Source organism: Cervus elaphus, chromosome 23 (assembly GCF_910594005.1).
Source record: "Cervus elaphus chromosome 23, mCerEla1.1, whole genome shotgun sequence".
Classification (NCBI taxonomy): domain Eukaryota; kingdom Metazoa; phylum Chordata; class Mammalia; order Artiodactyla; family Cervidae; genus Cervus; species Cervus elaphus.
Genome location: NC_057837.1, coordinates 29,149,738 through 29,168,391, shown reverse-complemented (window position 1 = coordinate 29,168,391; position 18,654 = coordinate 29,149,738). Strand labels below are relative to the sequence as shown.

The 18,654-nt window shown below is 40.9% G+C and overlaps 1 protein-coding gene across 1 annotated transcript; it reads left to right on the top strand.

The window, feature by feature from the left end:
• The first annotated feature begins 75 nt into the window (after positions 1-75).
• CDNF (cerebral dopamine neurotrophic factor) lies at positions 76-18,262 on the top strand. The gene is made up of 4 exons (XM_043883508.1): positions 76-383; positions 11,410-11,537; positions 12,622-12,763; positions 17,611-18,262. The coding sequence occupies exons 1-4, from the start codon at positions 269-271 to the stop codon at positions 17,787-17,789; spliced, it is 564 nt and encodes a 187-aa protein (XP_043739443.1). The 5' UTR covers positions 76-268; the 3' UTR covers positions 17,790-18,262.
• Positions 18,263-18,654: the final 392 nt, after the last annotated feature.

Genomic DNA, 18,654 nt, shown 5'->3' with positions numbered 1-18,654 from the left:
GCTGGGGCAGCACGGCGCGAGCTATATTGCGCACGCGCAGGTCGGGGAGGGTGGGGGTGGGGCGGGGACGAAAAGGCTCCTTCGTCCCACCCTTCCATACCCTTTCCTTGAGAGCCAATGGAAACTCACGGTTGAGTTGCGTCATTTGTCCTAGCAACTCCGGGTAGATTCATTGCATCCCAGGCTCCTCGCCGCTTCGTCCTGCGGGTGATACCCGCGCGGCTGTTCTTTTCGCAGGTGGCAAGGAGTTTGAAACTGCTGGCTCAGCATGTGGTGCGGCGGCGCAGCCGCAATGGTGGCCTTTTGCGCCGGACTTTGGGTCTCTAACCCGGGGCGGGTGCAGGGCCAGGAGGCCTGGGGGATCCCGGGCGCCGACTGTGAAGGTGAGCGGTGTGAGACCTGCTTGCATGGCGGTGGCACCAGGTCACAGCGCAGCTGTTGTTAGCTTTGGCGTCTCCCAGCCTTGGCTATAAATAACATTTCACTCGGGAATGCGGGCCCTGGCCCTGGTTTCTGATCGCCTTCGTCCAAGCCTAGGCAAAAGTTCGACCTGGGCCCAGTGACACCTTCAGACTGCGTTCTTGGTCTTGCTCTATTAAACCGCTGCAGTCAAAGCTGGTGCGTTTGGATTTGGACTCGATTTTGTGCACACACGTCTAGCTGTACAGGCACGTGCTGCCCTAACCCGCAACACTTGTGTTTACACAGAAGTCTTTCAAGTCCAAATTAGTTTGTAACTCCCAAAAAGACAAAACGTGACAAACTGTCTGTAATTGAGGTGAAACGGCTTAAATCAGAGGAGAGAATTAACATTTGTTAGGACTTCACATGGAAAAAGCAATGACACCCCACTCCAGTACTCTTGCCTGAAAAATCCCTTGTACGGAGAAGCCTGGTAGGGTGTAGTCGGGTCGCCAAGAGTCAGACACGACTGAGCGACTTCACTTTCACTTTTCACTTTCATGCATTGGAGAAGGAAATGGCAACCCACTCCAGTGTTGTTGCCTGGAGAATCCCAGGGATGAGGAGCCTGGTGGGCTGCCGTCTATGGGGTCACACAGAGTCGGACACGACTGAAGTGACTTAGCAGCAGTAGCAGCAGCAGGACTTCTCAGGGAAAAGGTGCTTTACAAAGGAGTACTTTGACTCGTTAGGAAGAGGAGGAATACAGAAGGATCAGTCCTTTTCTGTTCACAGAATCTCTGTGGACTTGCAGCTAGAATATGTGGGTCTACGTCCCACTCGGCCTTCTGGATCCAACTGGCACTGTACCTGGTTCTTGAAAAATCAAGGTGGTAACACCTATCTCAGAGGGCTGTTAATGAGATCAAAGAAGGTGATTAGCTGTGCTGGTTCCTCCCTCTCTGGGCTTCCTTTGTGGCTCAGCTGGTAAAGAATCTGCCTGCAATGCGGGAGACCTGGGTTTGATCCCTGGATTGGGAAGATCCCCTGGAGAAGGGAAAGACTACCCACTCCAGTATTCTGGCCAGGAGAATTCCATGGACTGTATAGTCTATGGCATCGCAAAGAGTCGGACATGACTGACCGACTTTCACTTTCACTTAAAATTTCTTCTCTTCATGGCTATGATACTGCTTTCCCCCTGCTTTTGCTTCCTGTCTCTGTGTGCATTTGTTTGACAGTATCTTCGTAAGTTTCTAATTCTCTAGCCATGGCTTCAATGTTAGAATTTTCCAGAATTCCACCCTCTGCCCTCCTGTCTTCTCAGTCTACACACTCTTCTGTGCAATTGGAATTGACCTTCCCATAGTCTGATTAATCCCAGATGTTTATACCTACCCAATCTCCTTTCTGGAGTCCCAGACCTTGCATCCAATTGACAACTGAACACCTCTACTTAGATATCTTCTACTTCAAACTCAACAGAGTCACAAACCAAAGTTATTTTCTGCTCTCCTTCTCAGTCCCCCAAGTCTGTTATGCTATGACACCAGTGTATAACTAGTCCACTAGACTAGACTTCTCTCCCTGATCCCCTAAACCCATCAAACACTGGGGCTACTGATTCTACCTTCTGATTGACTCTGCTTCTTTCTTCTGCCCAGCTCCAGTGCCTTGTTACCAATGTTCACCATTTTCAGCTGCCACAATTGCATCCTTCCCCTAGATGGTGATCATGTAATTCCCATATGTAGTATATTTTACTGATCTTCCAACTTCGTCCAGGGAGGTGCCTCCCTTTTGTATCTAGTACATGTCTCATAGTGTTGAGAAATCATTTTGGCTTCCTCCATGTGTGCCTTCCTTGACAGTCAAGACTGTTTCTCTTCCCACACCATCTCCAGCAGTTACCATGGTGCATAGTTCAATTCTGTTGAACATGCGTTATATAGTGCTTCAATAACAGGTTACATAGCTTTTAGTGAGTCAAAAGTATATCATTCAAAGTGCAAGTTAGAATTCCCAACTTCCATCATCTAGGCAATACATTGACAGAGCAACAGTTGAAGTGTGGATATCATATGAAGGTGTATTTGAGAATAGAGAAGGAGCTTTGAGACATCAGAACCCAGGGTTTCTTTTGCAGGAAGAGGAGAATCAGAGGTCACCAGAAAGCTTTAAAGATGGTTTTTGCATTGATCACTACAGCAGGTATCTCCTTTGCATACTCGGTCTATTTGCTAATTAAACTTAGCAAAATGCATGTTTTCCACATTCTGTCAGTAACACTCAGCACAACTGATCAGTCAGTCCCTCCCTTTTAACACTTTCTTCACTGTCTCCTGGGACACACTCATTCTTTGTTCTCATCCTACCTTATTGGCTTCTTATTTCAGTCTTTTCCAGTTCTTTACATCTTTTCAACTCCTACACAATGGAGTTACATCACACTGAGACCTGGGATCTCTCCCTATCCTGTGGTCTCATCCTTTAGCACCATTTTACTGTTCAGTTCAGGCGCTCAGTCATGTCCGACTCTTTGCAACCCCATGGACTGCAGCAGGCTGGGCCTCCCTGTCCATCACCAACTCCCGGAGTTTACTCAAACTCACGTCCATTGAGCCATTCAACCATCTCATCCTCTGTCGTCCCCTTCTCCTCCTGCCCCGAATCCCTCCCAGCATCAGGGTCTTTTCCAATGAGTCAACTCTTCACATGAGGTGGCCAAAGTATTGGAGTTTCAGCTTCAGCATCAGTCCTTCCAATGAACACCCAGGACTGATCTTTAGGATGGACTGGTTGGATCTCCTTGCAGTCCAAGGGACTCTCAAGAGTCTTCTCCAACACCACAGTTCAAAAGCATCAATTCTTCAGTGCTCAGCTTTCTTAATAGTCCAACTCTCACATCCATTCATGACTACTGGAAAAACCATAGCTTTGACTAGACAGACCTTTGTTGGCAAAGTAATGTCTCTGCTTTTTAATATGCTATCTAGGTTGGTCACAACTTTTCTTCCAAGGAGCAAGCATCTTTTAATTTCATGGCTGCAGTCACCATCTGCAGTGATTTTGGAGCCCCAAAAAATAAAGTCTGCCACTGTTTCCACTGTTTGCCCATCTATTTGCCATGAAATAATGGGACCAGATGCCATGATCTTAGTTTTCTGAATGTGGGAGTTTAAGTCAACTTTTTCACTCTCCTCTTTCACTTTCATCAAGAGGCTCTTTAGTTCTTCTTCGCTCTCTGCCATAAGGGTGGTGTCATCTGCATATCTGAAGTTATTGATATTTCTCCCAGCAGTCTTGTTTCCAGCTTGTGCTTCATCCAGTCAAGTGTTTCTCGTGATGTACTCAGCATATAATTTAAATAAACAGGGTGACAACATACAGCCTTGACATACTCCTTTCCCAATTTGGAACCAGTCTGTTGTTCCATGTCCAGTTCTAACTGTTGCTTCTTGACCTGCCTGCAGATTTCTCAGGAGGCAGGTCAAGTGGTCTGGTATTCCCATCTCTTTAAGAATTTTCCACAGTTTGTTGTGATCCACACAGTCAAAGGCTTTGGCATAGTCAATAAAGCTGAAGTAGATGTTTTTCTGGAACTCTCTTGCTTTTTCAATCATCCTTTTCTGTCCTTTATTGTGCCAATCTTTGCATGAAATGTTCCCTTGGTATCTCTAATTTTCTTGAAGAGATATCTAGTCTTTCCCATTCTATCGGTTTCTTCTATTTCTTTGCATTGATCACTGAGGAAGGCTTTCTTATCTCTCCTTGCTATTCTTTGGAACTCTGCATTCAAATGGTATGTCTTTCCTTTTCTCCTTTGCCTTTCGCTTCTCTTCTTTTCATAGCTATTTGTAAGGCCTTTTTGCCTTTTCAGAAAACCATTTTGCCTTTTTGCATTTCTTTTTCTTTGGGATGGTCTTCATCACTGCCTCCTGTACAGTGTCATGAACCTCCATCCATAGTTCTTCAGGCACTCTATCAGATCTAATCCCTTGACTCTATTTGTCACTTCCACTGTACAGTCGTAAGGGATTTGATTTAGGTCATACCCGAATGGTCTAGTGGTTTTTCCTACTTTCTTCAATTTAAGTCTGAATTTGGCAATAAGGGGTTCATGATCTGAGCCACAGTTAGCTCCCAGTCTTGTTTTTGCTGACTGTATTGAACTTCTCCATCTTTGGCTGCAAAGAGTATAATCATATAACTCCAGATGTACATACCTAGCTGCTCCTTACTGTCTGCGGTGTCAAATAGTGTATTAGTGTTCTCTAGAGAAACAGATGAAGAAGATACATACATATATACGTACAGATAGATTTATTATAAGGAATGGCTCTCCTGATTATGGAGACTGAGATATCTAAAGTCTGTATTGTGGGCCAGCAGGCTGGGGGCCCAGGAAAGTTGATGGTGCATTATTAAGCAGTCTGCTGGAGAAATCCCTCATGTTTGGGAAGGGCAATCATTTTTGTTCTATTCAGGCCTTCAGCTGATTGGAAGAGGCTTATCCATATCATGGAGGGCAATCCGTTTACCTAGAGTTCATGGATCTAAATGTTAATCTCATTCAAAAACACTCTCCAAGTGGATGCATATAAAATTAGTTGTCACAGTTGTCTAGAAGTATCTCAAACTTCACTGAAGTATGTCTAGACTTAATTCCTGGGACTTCCCTGGTGGGTCCAGTGGCTAAGACTCTGCGTTCCCAGTGCAGGAGGCCTAGGTTTGATCCCAGGTCAGGGAACTAGATCCCACATGCTGCAACTAAGACCTGATGCAGTCAAATAAATAAAAATACATTAAAAAAAAACACTGAATTCCTGCTGAGCTTCCCAGTTTAGCAAATGGCAAACTCCACTCTTACAGTATCTCAGGCCAAAATCCTTGAAGTCATTCTTGACTTTTGTCTCTGCCCACACCTCTGTGACTCTCGCATGCCACATCTAATCCATTAGTAAATTCTTTTGGCTTTGCCTTCAAAATACATCCAGCATCTCATCACCTCCAAGGCTCCCACCTTGGTCCAAGATAGGCAGTTATTTTAAGAACCTCCAAACTGTTCTAGCTCCTTTCCTTCTTGTCCCACTGCCAGCTATTCTCTGAAGAACCTCCAGAGGCATAATTTAAAAGTCATGTCAGACCACTGCACTCTTCTCAAAACCTTTAATGGCATCCCTTCTCAGAGCAGGACCCAGGGTCCCTACCATGGCCCCAAGGCCCTAGGTGACCTGGCATGCTGCTGTTTATTTGACCTCATTTTCTACTACCCTCCCTCTTCATCACTCTACTTCCCCAATATTGGTTCCCTGACTGTTCCTGGTGCTGACAAGGACACGCCTGCCCTATTCTTCCCTCTGCCTGGAGAGTTTCTCCCCAGCAGTACACTTAATCTGTTTTCCCATTTCCTTATTCCCTTGTGCTCAAACACAACTTTATCTGAGAGACCTTCCCTGACCACCCCATTTAGAGTAATACTATTACCCTGTCACCCTCTATCCTACTTACCAAGTTGATGTTCCTTCATAGCCACAAGAGACTTTTATTTATTCACTAGAATGTGATCCTTGAGAGTAGGAACTTTGTTTTTCCAACAGCCTATAGAATACTGTCAGGCACTTACTAATTGCTCAATAAATGTTTGTTAAACCCACGACATGGCTATTATATTTAGTGTTCTGTTCTTATTAAATAGCATAACAATCATGTTCTAAAAATGGACATTTCTGGCCCTTCAGCTGAAAACAACTAAAAACACTGGATAAAATGAAAAATATGAAGTGTAAGTTAGGAAGGCCTTGTTGTTTGTTGTTTAGTTGCTAAGTTGTGTCTGACGGTTTTGCAACCCCATGGACTGTAGCCTGCTAAGCTCCTCTGACCATGGTATTTCCCAGGCAAGAATACTGGAGTGGATTACCATGTCCTTCTCCAGAAGATCTTCCCGACCCAGGGATGGAACCTATGTCTCCTGCATTGACAGGTGAGTTTTTTACCACTAAGCCACCAGGGAAGCCCAGGAAGGCATACTCAGAGGCCAAAACCAATGTGAAAATGGGAACTAAAAGAGGTAAAGGCACCCCTGAGGCTGGGAGTTTTCTTGAGAGTATTTGCCACCCAGGCGATTGGAACTTAGATTTTTCATGGCTATAAAATAAAAAGAATGAATACAATAAAAAGGAAGGATAAAGATATAGCCCAGAACCTTCTCAAGTTAGGCACATAATAACTGGATCCTCCTCTGATTAGTTTGAAACCCTAGAGAGCTAGATCTTCATTATAAAAAGTGACCTGGAAATAACCACAACTCTACCACCATCTCTAGAGACTAAAGGGAATTGTAGTACTTGAGCTTTTTTACTGAATAAAAGGGAAAACAAAAAATACCTCCTAATCACTCATAATCACAAGCTACCACACATATGCACTGAAGTCCAAATGTACACAGCCAACCTGGGTGATCCAAAACATCCCAAACTGACAATTTAGTCTAAAGGGATTTCAAGTAGGTATGAGCAAATGTTAATCTCACTGATAGGAATCTGCCTTCAACCCAGTCCCACAAAATTCTAATAATTCCAACAAAGTTCTCAGAAAGAAAGCTCACGATTAGAAAAATCACAAGCACATGGGAAGAAGAGCATCCTAAGTGGCAGCCGGTTGAGACGAGACAGAGGCAGCATACCTGGAAAGGTTTCGGGGATGAGCATTATCAGGCACAGAATATAAACTGTATTATATGTATAAACTGTATTATATGTAAATACAGTTTATATAATAAACTGTATTATATGTAAAGAAATGAAGGGATTGAAAATATGAATAAAGGACAGGAGACTATTAAAAATATTTCCAACATATGTTTAAAAGAACCAAATAAGCATACACAAACATAAGAAATTAGTAGGATTAGGACTTCCCTGGTGGTTCAGTGTTGGAGAGTCCACCTGCCGAAGCAGGGGACATGGGTTTGATCCCTGGTTTGGAAAGATTCCACATGCCTCAGAGCAACTGAGCCCATGTGCCACAACTACTAAGCCCACGAGCGCAACTTCTGAGGCCTGTGTACCTAGAGCCCATGCTCTGCAATAAGAGAAACCACTGCAATGAGAAGCCCAGGCACTGAAACTAGAGAACACCCACACGGAGCAACGAAGACCCGGCCCAGCCAACAAATAAAAATAAATCAATAAATAAGAAGTAAGTGGGACTAACAGTGGATTAGACAGAGCTGAGAAAAAGAATTAGAGAGTTGAAGACTGAAGAAATTGTCAAGAAGGAATCACTGAGTGATTCTGAGAATAAAAATACAAAACAGAGATAAAGGTACAATGTGGTTCAAGAGAAAAATTCCCACATATGTTAAGTGGACTTCCAGAAGGAGAAGAGAGAGGTATGGGTGGAGCAAAAGAGATGATAACTCATTTTTCCAAGCTGATGAAAATTAGCCATCCACAGATTTTGAAGTCCAGCATATTCCAAACAGTATAAATGAAAATAATTCCACATCTAACTCATCAGAAGGAAACTGAAAAACACAAAAGGAAAATCTTAAGCACAGAAAAAGAAGACTGGTAAAACTTCAAAGGAATGGCAGTTAGATTGTCAGATGATTCAACATTGAAAGGCCTTAAGTCACAGCTAATTAATATTAAATAGTATAGCCAGGATTTGGGCCCAGAAAGTTTGACTTCAGAGCCCAAGCACTGAATCACTACTAAACCGCCTCTGAGTATGGAGTTGGGAACTAATTTATTCAAGGCAGTAGTAAAAATAAAATTGGAATGATGAAGTTTAGCCTACATTTATTCAAGAACTTCTGGTTATTCTTAAAGTTTTAATGCATTATAACATGTATCTTATTCCTAGGTAGCAATTCCCCCTGGTCCTGGCACCAGCAAGACTAATCCGGTGTCTTTTTTTCCATCCAAAATAAAGTGGAACAGATAATGTGGGACCAACTTCAGTTCTAGAAGGTGTGGATGGAACTGCTGAAAATAATGTTCCTAGTTTACTAATTAGTTAGTTTAATAATTTTAACTAATTAGTTACTAATTAGTTTAATAATTTCACTAACTGATTTTAAACTTTATCATTATCTTAAAAAAAAAGTTGTAGCTCTTTTCCTGCAGGTGGCATTGTTATATTTTTTAAGTACTAAGTTGTAAATACTCAAGTTAGAAGACAAAGATTGTTGCCGTTGTTCAGTTGCTAAGTCCTGTCTGACTCTTTGGGACCCCATGAACTGCAGCATGGCAGGCTTCCCTGTCCTTACAAAGATTGTAAGGCTACATCAAAATATCCAACCAAACGCTTTTTACAGGAGATGGGTTTGGGCAAAAGAAATCTTTCTCTTCTACAGAAAAACCTATAATAAATATTTAAAACTAAAAATAGAAGAGACTTGGAAACAAGTATAAAATTTATTTTAGAGTGATTTTCTTAAAGAGGAGTGGAGAAATGGGATGGTGTTTTGTGTTGGGGAGGGGTGTTGCGGGAGATTTTGTTGCTTTTAAGATGTGAGAATTAACAGCATGTTCATGGGAACAATACAGGAAAAGAGAGAGGCCAGAGGTGCAGGAGCAGGGAGCTGATAGATCTACTTAGCGGGTGGAAGAGTTGTCACACTTCATTCATTGAATTAAAGTAGACTCTGCTGGTACAAGGGCAGTAGAGGCGGTGACAGAGGCAAATGAGAGTTCTCTTTTGTTGCTTTTTTTTGCCCCTTGAAGAAATGGAAAGCAGGATCAACCATGACGATGGGGTGGAGGTGTTAGGCAAGGCTTGCTAGAGAGCTGCTGTGTAGTCGTCCTTTTGGGAGTGGGAGAGAGTGTGCATGAGGGCCACGCAGCAGGATTGTTGGCCGCACTGGTGGCTCATTGAAATCAGCAGTCATGAATTAACAGCAAGACCAGCGAGCCTGGTGGTGCAGTTTCCTCCAGCCGTGTTAAGTGAGTGTAGGTGTCAAGTGGGTGGAAAGAGGTTTCGACCAGCGTTAAGATTTTGCTGGGTAAGTCCAACAAAGGAAAGAGATACAAGGGAGTTGAATTTGTGTGAAAAGGAGTGATTATAATGTTGAACCACAGAATCTGAGCTGGGTGAGGAAGCATGGTGGAAAGGTAGCTGAACCAATGTAACTTGGCGGGGTCAGAGAATTGTTGGTGCTGGGATGTTAGAGGGTGTGAGCCAGGAAGATGGGAGATGAAGCTCAGACAATGGAATGTTTCCACTGAGAATACAGAGGAGTTATAGCAACTGGACCTAAGGGTATGACCACAGCAAAAATGTGTTTGGAGTATTAATCCTTTGTCAGTTATATAAGTTGTAAATACCCTCCTCGTTTGTGGCTTGTCTTATCATTTGCTTATGATTTATTCTGCATTTACAAAAGTGGTTAATTTTGATGTAATTAAATGTACAGCCTCTGGTTTGGTATCGTCTTTAAGAAATTCTTCCTTATCCTGATGCCATGAAGAAGATGCTTTCCTCTAAAACTTGTTTTGTGGCTTTTCTCTTATGTCTTTATTCTCCTGGGATTCACATTTGTGTCATTTCCAATAGGGATCTAAGTTGATCTTTTCCCATGGTATATGGTCCGAGTATCATTTATTGACTTGTGCATTTTTTCCCCCACTGATTTTTAACATTGCTTCCATCCTATTCCAAGTTCCTCTAGATTTCTGGATTTGTTTCTAGTCTCACTTTTGTTCCAGTGGCTTTTTTTCTGCACCAGTCCCATTATATTTTAAATACTATAGCTTTAGAATTATCTTGATATCAGTAAGATCTACTCCCCAAGTTCCTTCTTCAGAAATTTCTTGGCTTTCATTTGCTCTTGTTTTTTCATATGTATTTTTGGATCAGTTCGTCAAATCTGATTTGACAAAAACTTTTGGAATTTTTAATGAGCCCTGGTGGCTCAGCAGTAGATCATCTGCCTGCAATGCAAGAGACGGGGGAGACATGAGTCTGATCACTGGGTCAGGAAGATCCCTTAGAGAAGGAAATGGCAACCACTCCAGTATTCTTGCCAGGGAAATCCCATGGAAAGAGAAGCCTGGTGGACTACAGTTCATTGGGTTGTAAAGAGTTGGACATGACTAAGTGACTAAATAACAACCATAGAATTTGCTGCTCTTCCTTATGATATTCCCCTAAAATTCTCTTTCTAATATTAGGGCTGCTTTGTTCCAGCACAAGCTCTGGTCTCCATCTCCTTTTCAGCTTGCTTGGACTACACACCTGCCCCTTTGAGCTAGCAACATGGGAAAGCAGCTCCTCCTGTTGCAGAGTAACCTAGTGGATGAGGCTGTGGACCAGAGTGAGACCTCCTGGGGTCAAATTGCCTCAACCATTTACTGGGCAAGTTCATTGGCCTCTCTCTGACTCAGCCTCTTCATCTGTAAAATAGAGGTAGAAATGTATCTACATCAGAGCTCTGATCTGAGACTGGAATGAGTTCATCCACATAAAGTACTCACAATGGTGCCAACAGCCAGTTACTGGGGTTGTTCTTTTGCCTGTGCCTCTTCTGATCGTCATCTCTTTCCTAACTTTGGACCCTGGGACTGAATATGATTGTTTAGATAGGGGTTCAAACTGGAACAAAGACACAGATGCAGACTACCAAGGAGCTTCATTCAAGACACATACTTGTGGTTCTTCTCTGTGCTTTACCAAAGCTGTCCCTAGCATCATGTCCCAGAGGAGGCTGGCTATATGTTCCTTTAGGGTTAGTGACATTCTCATATTAGGTGGGAAATTCTCATATTTGAGAGTGGAACTTGGTTTCACAGACTGGATTGATTCAATAAGCATATGATATTCAAGGCCCAATACTAAGCTAATACGTACAGACCCCAAACCATTCTTACCTATAATATGAATTTGTTGTCACAATGCACTGAATCATACTTTTTTATTTGGTGGGAGGGACATGTACATAGGTGTGGTAGTGGTGATATTGTACATAAATACACAAATACATAATTTCTTTGTTCCTTATAGTATGTCAAGAATTCTTGAACCGATTCTACAACTCTTTGATAGCCAGAGGAGTCAACTTTTCTCTGGACACCATAGAAAAAGAATTGATCAACTTTTGCTTGGATGTCAAAGGAAAAGAAAACCGCCTGGTATGGTAAATTTTCACCTTTCATTTCCCCCCTGTGCTTGGAGAAAACTGCTAACTGTTTCATTTCTTATCTTGAGTTTAATGTTCTCCTGTTTGGATGCTTGCTCCAAGCATGTTCCCTGTAGAAGGCCAGCAAAAATTGATCTTTCAGGAAAATGGAGTCAATGTATTTTCACCTAGAATATGTCTGGTTTCATTTGGCTTTTTGGAAAAAACACAGGCAACCAATTCCATGATTTCTTAAATGAAATTATTTACTATACAATTGAATTCCTAATGAGAATTTATTTACTGTCCTAAGTGTGGGTAGACTTTACGTTTCTAATCAAGACAATTAGTGAAACCTATCAATATATTTTTACATAATTATTTATGCATAATTAATGAAGTATTTTTATTATCTTGAAATGGTGTTTCCTGGGTAAACACAAATGACTTGTTCCAATATACTGTCTTTATAGCACTAAAGACAATCTGGGGCCAATTTGCTTTGCCTAAAATTGTCGTATTGAATTTGTCAATTAAATTCGCCTTGTTAACTGCTTATCACTGACACACTATAAAAATCTCAGTGTTGTCTGCACCATTAAGTTTTATATTTTTAAATGTAAAATGCTTTTCAGGTAGCTTGAAAGGCAGTATAACATGATGGAACAGGGCATGGACCCCAGAGCCAGAAGGCTGAATTTTTAAATTAATTCAGTCTCTTCTGCTTGCTGGTTGGGTGACCTCCAGTTGGCTTGGGTGTGAAATAGGGAAAGTTCTAGTACTAATGTCACAGGCTTGTTATGAGAATTAAATACATCAATATCTTTAAAGCCCTGAGAGCAGCATCTGACACAGACAAAACATTTAGCAACTATTATCTCTTATCATTAGTCTTTAAGTTTAATGTGAATTTTAGGGCACTTCTAATTAGGCTGATCATGGGAATGGAGTCATTGTTTTCCTGTGTCTTAGTGAGTAGGGGTTAAATTTAAGATCTGGGCCATGAAAACTAGGTTAACCTCTTTCTCACTTCTTTAAATTTTACTGCTTGCTTTTTCCAGTGTCTGGGACCCTAAATTCTCTTTGTTCCCCTTCAGTGCTACTATCTAGGAGCAACAAAAGATGCTGCTACTAAGATCCTAAGTGAGGTCACTCGCCCGATGAGTGTGCACATGCCTGCCGCAAAGATATGTGAGAAGCTGAAGAAGATGGACAGTCAGATCTGTGAGCTGAAATACGGTATAATGGAGTTTAATGTTTTTCCCCCAAATGTCCAGTGTATTGCCAGTTCCCTAAACATGGGGCCAGGTTTCTCAACAATCAGTGTTAGAAGAAAAGGAATTCTATACTTGCTAATAGGATGCTGGGCTACTGGATGGTGTCCAGTGTTGTCTGAGCTTCTTTCACGAAAGAAAAGTGAATTCTGGCACAATCAGCATTAGGTGAAACTGCCCACCCAAATGGCAAAATTCAAACTCTTAAATCACCAAGACATTTTCAACTACATATGTCAAGGAAAAGTTCAAAATATCAAGGGAGGGGCTTCCCTGGAGATCCAGTGGTTAAAACTCTGCCCTTGCAATGCAGGGGGCATGGGTTGCATCCCTGATCAGGAAACTAAGATCCCACATGCCATGTGGTATGGCCAATTAAAAAAAAAAAAAATCAAGGGAGCAGCTATTCATGGTGAATTAGCTCTTGGTAACCTATTAAGACCAAAGGTGCATCTACTCAAAGGCAATATAAGGACCCTGAAGTTTTAAATGGGGCTCTAATATTCTTCCTAGGTCTAACACTCTGCCAGGTTTAACTTTTAGGAAATAGGTTAATCACATCAAATCAGATTTTGCCTGATGAAATAGACTTATCAAGGGTGCCAAAAATAAACACCCAGAAAAGGAAGATGTCCTATTTAAAACGTTATCCTTGGCCTTATAAATTTTACATACATATATCTATTCTTATACAGATAATTTGTATCTGGGCCAGCCTTTGGGGTAGATGGAAAGGACTTATAGAAGGCTGGGGAATTCCGCCTTTAGCCTATCCTTTAACCCCTGAAGTTCCACCAGGAAAAGTCCATTTCTTTTGTTTATGTCATTGTTTCACCTTACATACGTGATGTAGTATTTTAAACTACCTAAGTAATTAGCACCCAACTCCGAATCATTAATACTTTAGTCTTATTTTTCAACATAGCTGTGTAATATGCCTGTGCGCCATAGCTACACATCTGGCTTTAAAAAGATCTAATATCTGGAAGATATCAAAGACAACCTGTTTCTCAAATGGGCAAGGGCAAGCCCTAACTTACAGGGTGGTGATGATGGACTAGCATCTTTTTCTTGGCTTACTCCAAGAAGGAGGAATCACTGAGTCCAAAGAAAAAACAGTCCCCAAAGGGACAAAACTGTACCGATTCTTTCATTTAGCACATTTCTTTTGAATAATTTCTGCTATGAGCAAATTATCTTACTGGGCTCCTTGAATAATAGACAAATTCATCAGATATTATTGAGAAGAAATGAATACTTAACTAATGTTTGGACAATGCTGGCCACTAGAGGCCCCTGGGGAGCCATGGACTGGATTTACTTTTGGTATCAACCTTTCCCCTGTAGCTTTAGGGTGCCATAGAGAGTTTTCTTTTTAAATTGATATCAAATGATAAGTTCTCTAGAATAACCTGAAGAAACTACCAGCACCTAAAAGAAAGTAATTTTCTCCTTCAACCATTTGTCTTGAATAGACCACTAGTTCTAAATTTTTCCCAGCTTCTTTTTGGTGAAAAAGTTGATATTGAACAAGGGCCTTTGAGCTGTGGAATACTAAAATTTGGGCTATAAAAGCTTCTACTCTTAAAGGTATTCTGTCATAATAGCCATGAAATTAACAATCAAGGTAAGTGTAGATTTGGAATATGTTTTCAATCAGGAAGGTGTTAGTTGATTTCTAACCTGAGAGGATGTATCTGCTTTCTCTGTTTTTTAAAAGAATAGGAATCACTGTTAAAAATTGTAAAGATTCTCGAATTTATGGTTACCGGTGGGGGAAGGGTGGCGGAAAAAGATAGTTAGGGAGTTTGGTATTGAGATTTACACACTGCTATATTTAAAATGGATAACCCACAGGGACCCACTGTATAGCACAGGGAACTATGCTCAACGTCATGCGGCAGCCTGGATGGGAGGGAAATTTGGGGAAGAATGAATACATGTATATGTATGGCTGAGTCCCTTTCCTGTGTATCTGACACTATCACAATATTGTTAATTGGCTACACTCCAACTGAAATAAAAAGTTTAAATTCAAAATACACACACACACATATGTAAGAATTCTCTGGAGCACAGAGTATAGTGACCCTCCAAATAAAAAGGCCTTTATATAAAACTTTGATTTATATCCAGCTCTACTGAGATATAATTGACATATAAAAGTGTGTAAGTTTAAGGTGTAAAATATGTTGATTTGATAAACTTATATATTGTAATATGATTACGTTAGCCAATATCTCCATCATAATCATGTAAGTACCAATTGTGATGGTTAGCGAACAGCTCCATTATATCATCTAATTACCCTTCCTTTTTTGTGATAATATTTAAGCTCTACTCTCTTAGCAACTTTCAGATATACAATACAGCATTATTAACTGTCTTGACCATTTTGTTCTTTCTCAGGACTGCTTTGACTGTTCGGGGTCCTTTGTGATTCCATACAAATTTTAGGACTTTTTTTTTTCTCTCTCTGCAAAAGTGCCACTGGCATTTTAGTAGGGATTACATTGGTTCTATAGATTGCTTTGGATAGTATAGACAATTAATTTTTAAAAAACTTCATGTTGTTTATTTTTGGCTGTGCTGTGGGTCTTGTTGCTTTATTCCGGCTTTTCTCTAGTTGTAGTGTGCAGGCTTCCTACTGCGGTGGCTTCTCTTGTTGCAGAGGGCTTCCCAGGCGGCGCAGTGGTAAAGACTCCGACTGCTAATGAAGGAGACGCAGGAGACGTGGGTTCGATCCCTGGGTGGGGAAGATCTCCTGCAGTGAGAAATGGCAGCCCACTCCAGTATTCTTGCCCAGCAAATCCCATGGACAGAGGAGCCTGGTGGGCTAGTCTGTGGGGTCACAAAGAGTCAGACACGATTAAGCACGCCATACTCAAATACTCAGCTCCTCCTGTTGCAGAACACAGGCTCTGGGCATGTGGACTTCAGTGACTGCAGTGCACAGGCTTGGCAGTCGCACTTGTTGTGCTCTAGAGCACAGGCTGAATAGTTGTGGCCCACGGGCTCAGCTGCTCCGTGGCATGTGGACTCCTTCTGGATTGAAACTGTGTCCCCTGCATTGGCAGGTGGATTCTTATCCATTGTACCACCAGGGAAGTCTAGTATGGACATTTTGAATTCTTCCAAACCATAAATATGGGATCTATTTCCATTTGTTTGTGTCTTCTTCAATTTCTTTCATCAAAGTCTTGTCATTTTCTGTGTACAGATCTTTGACCTCCTTGATTAAGTTTATTCCTAAGTCTAAAACTCAACTTTTAAATTAGGATATACTTACTGGAAAATTTTGATAAGTCACTTGACAGCTATGTTAGGTTATTAAATGGCTTTTAAATGCCATGTTCTTTTATGTAGGGGTCAAAAAGAAATGCTTCAAAAGATATCAAACTGAAAAAGTCCTAGGATGCCACTAATTTTTAAAATATTTTAACCACAACATGCAGCATGTGGGATCTTAGTTCCCCGACCCAGGATCAAATCTACCCACCTTGCAGTAGAAGTGTGTAGTCTCAACCACTGGACAGCCAGAGAAGTCCCAGAACTAATAGTTGAATAAGTCAACTGAAGTGCTGTAGCTATGCGCAAGCATACACCTAGTGGCTGGGGAGGTGGGGAGGACACTTTCCTTTGAAAGAGAAAAACTGCCCCTTTCTGATACAGAAATCATAGTCATGAGTATATCATAGATGAGCTTAATTTTTTATTCTATTTTTGGGCTTGGCAATAGAGAAGTAGCTGAGTTCTTCACATCCTCTGAAGATAATCTGTAAACAGGGAAACAATAGTCTTGCTAGAGGAGTTAGATGCTGGTGACAGATCCTATTGGCAAGAACGTTAGGGACCAGATTGGCTGGTACAGAAGCACCAGCGTTAGAGAAGTTGGTATACCCCAAAGGACTGTAAATAAACTCTGTGTGGTTTGGTAATCTCAGTAGGGGACGGGGGATCAGGAGAGTTTAAGCTGAGATCCAAAATAGCTAAGGATTGGTGAGAATGCTCCTAATTTCATTCATGTGTTTGGGTTTCTTTAAATTTGTATTTAAAAGCTATCTTAAATTCTTTATATTGTATTTATATTCTTTAAATTTATATTTTAAAATTGTATTTAAATTCTTTAAATTTGTATTAAAAACTAATTTGTATTAGTGCTTTGTAATATATATGCTCATCCGTTTTACCTCAGACATATCTTTCTATAAAAACTGAACCATGGGATTTCCCTGCAGCCTACTGGTTAAGATTTCACTTTCCAATGCAGGGGGTACAAGTTCAATCCTTGGTTGGGGAGCTAAGATCCCACATGCCTCACAGCCAAAAAAACAAAACATGAAACAGGCAAAATTTTAACAAATTCAATAATGACTTTAAAAATGGTCCACATTAAAAAAAAAACTAAAAGAAAAAGAAAAAGTGAACCATAACTTTCTAGTAAATTACAATCCATGGCTTTCAGTTGGCCACACACACAAGGCCATCCCAAGGCACTACCCTCTTGATTCCCTTCTTTTTTCCTTAAAAGTAGCAATTAGGATGCGGTGCTATTCGTTTTACGAACACTTCATAGGTCCCCGTTTTGCAGCAAGTATGATTCCATGGAGAGGAAATCTGATAGATCATGAGTTATCCTAATAGCTTTGTATATGATACATTTTTCTTAGGTATGTCGGTTTCCATAGAACTTGGAACCCTTCCCCACTTTGGATCACAGGGTAGACAGTACCAAGATAAGTAACACCATTTGCTTTTCTTAGTTTTTTTTCTTTTTTTTTTTAATGTATACCTTTCCTTTTTGTCATGAAGAAAAGAAACTGGACTTGGCATCAGTGGACCTGTCCAAGATGAGAGTAGCAGAGCTGAAGCAGATACTGCATGGCTGGGGAGAAGAGTGCAGAGCCTGTGCAGAAAAAATCGACTACGTGAATCTCATCAAAGAACTGGCACCCAAGTATGCAGCGACACACCCCCAAACAGAACTCTGACTCCTGGGAGCCAGCGCACCATTGGCTGTAATTAGTGACAAAATGCCTCTCTAGGATATGGATGCATTGGTTGAGAGGAACCAGGAATTTCAATATGTGTGGTCTCAGACTTTTTGTTTGGATATGACACTTCAGAACTGGTTACCTGGGTTTATAAGTAGAACTGTTAGTATTAGTGGTTTCTTAAATCTGCAGTGTACCAAAACCTACAAGTGCCTTTCTCATGATTTTCTTGTATGTGAATAATCATTGCCTATCTCCTTAAACTGGGAAAAGTGAACCACTGAAAAATCAGTGGGGTAAATTGATTCTAAGTAGGAAGAGATTGCTCAGAAGCTATCTGTATACTCATTTTTAATTAAATATGTTGGATTAGAGAAAGACAAATATCATATAGTGAAAAGTGAAAGTGAAAATTTCTCAGTTGTGTCCGACTCTTAGTGACCCCATGGACTATACAGTCCTGAAATTCTCCAGGCCCCCCCTTTTTTTAATATTCCACATATAAGCAATATTATATGACATTTATATTTGCTTGTATGTGGAATATAAAAAAAGGGGCACAAATGAACTTATCTACAAAACAGAGTCACAGATGTAGAAAACAGTCTTACGGTTACTGAGGGCAGGTGTGGGGGAAGGATAAATTGGGAGACTGGGATTTTTTTTTTTTTTTTGCAGGAGATTAGGATTGATACACACTCCTATGTATAAAATAGGTAACTAAGAAGAACATGCTGTGTAGCACAGGGAACTCTACTCAATTACTCTATAATGGGCTACATGGGAAAAGAATTTTTTAAAAAGTGGATGTTTGTGTATAACCAATTCACTTTGCTGTAATACCTGAAACTAACACAACACT

Excerpts from the sequence above, each read along its gene's own strand:
- CDNF (XM_043883508.1), top strand. The coding sequence starts at position 269 with ATGTGGTGCGGCGGCGCAGCCGCAATGGTGGCCTTTTGCGCCGGACTT. Across the intron at positions 11,538-12,621 it reads AAGGAAAAGAAAACCGCCTG|TGCTACTATCTAGGAGCAAC; the intron begins GTATGGTAAATT and ends GTTCCCCTTCAG. Across the intron at positions 12,764-17,610 it reads GATCTGTGAGCTGAAATACG|AAAAGAAACTGGACTTGGCA; the intron begins GTATAATGGAGT and ends TTTGTCATGAAG.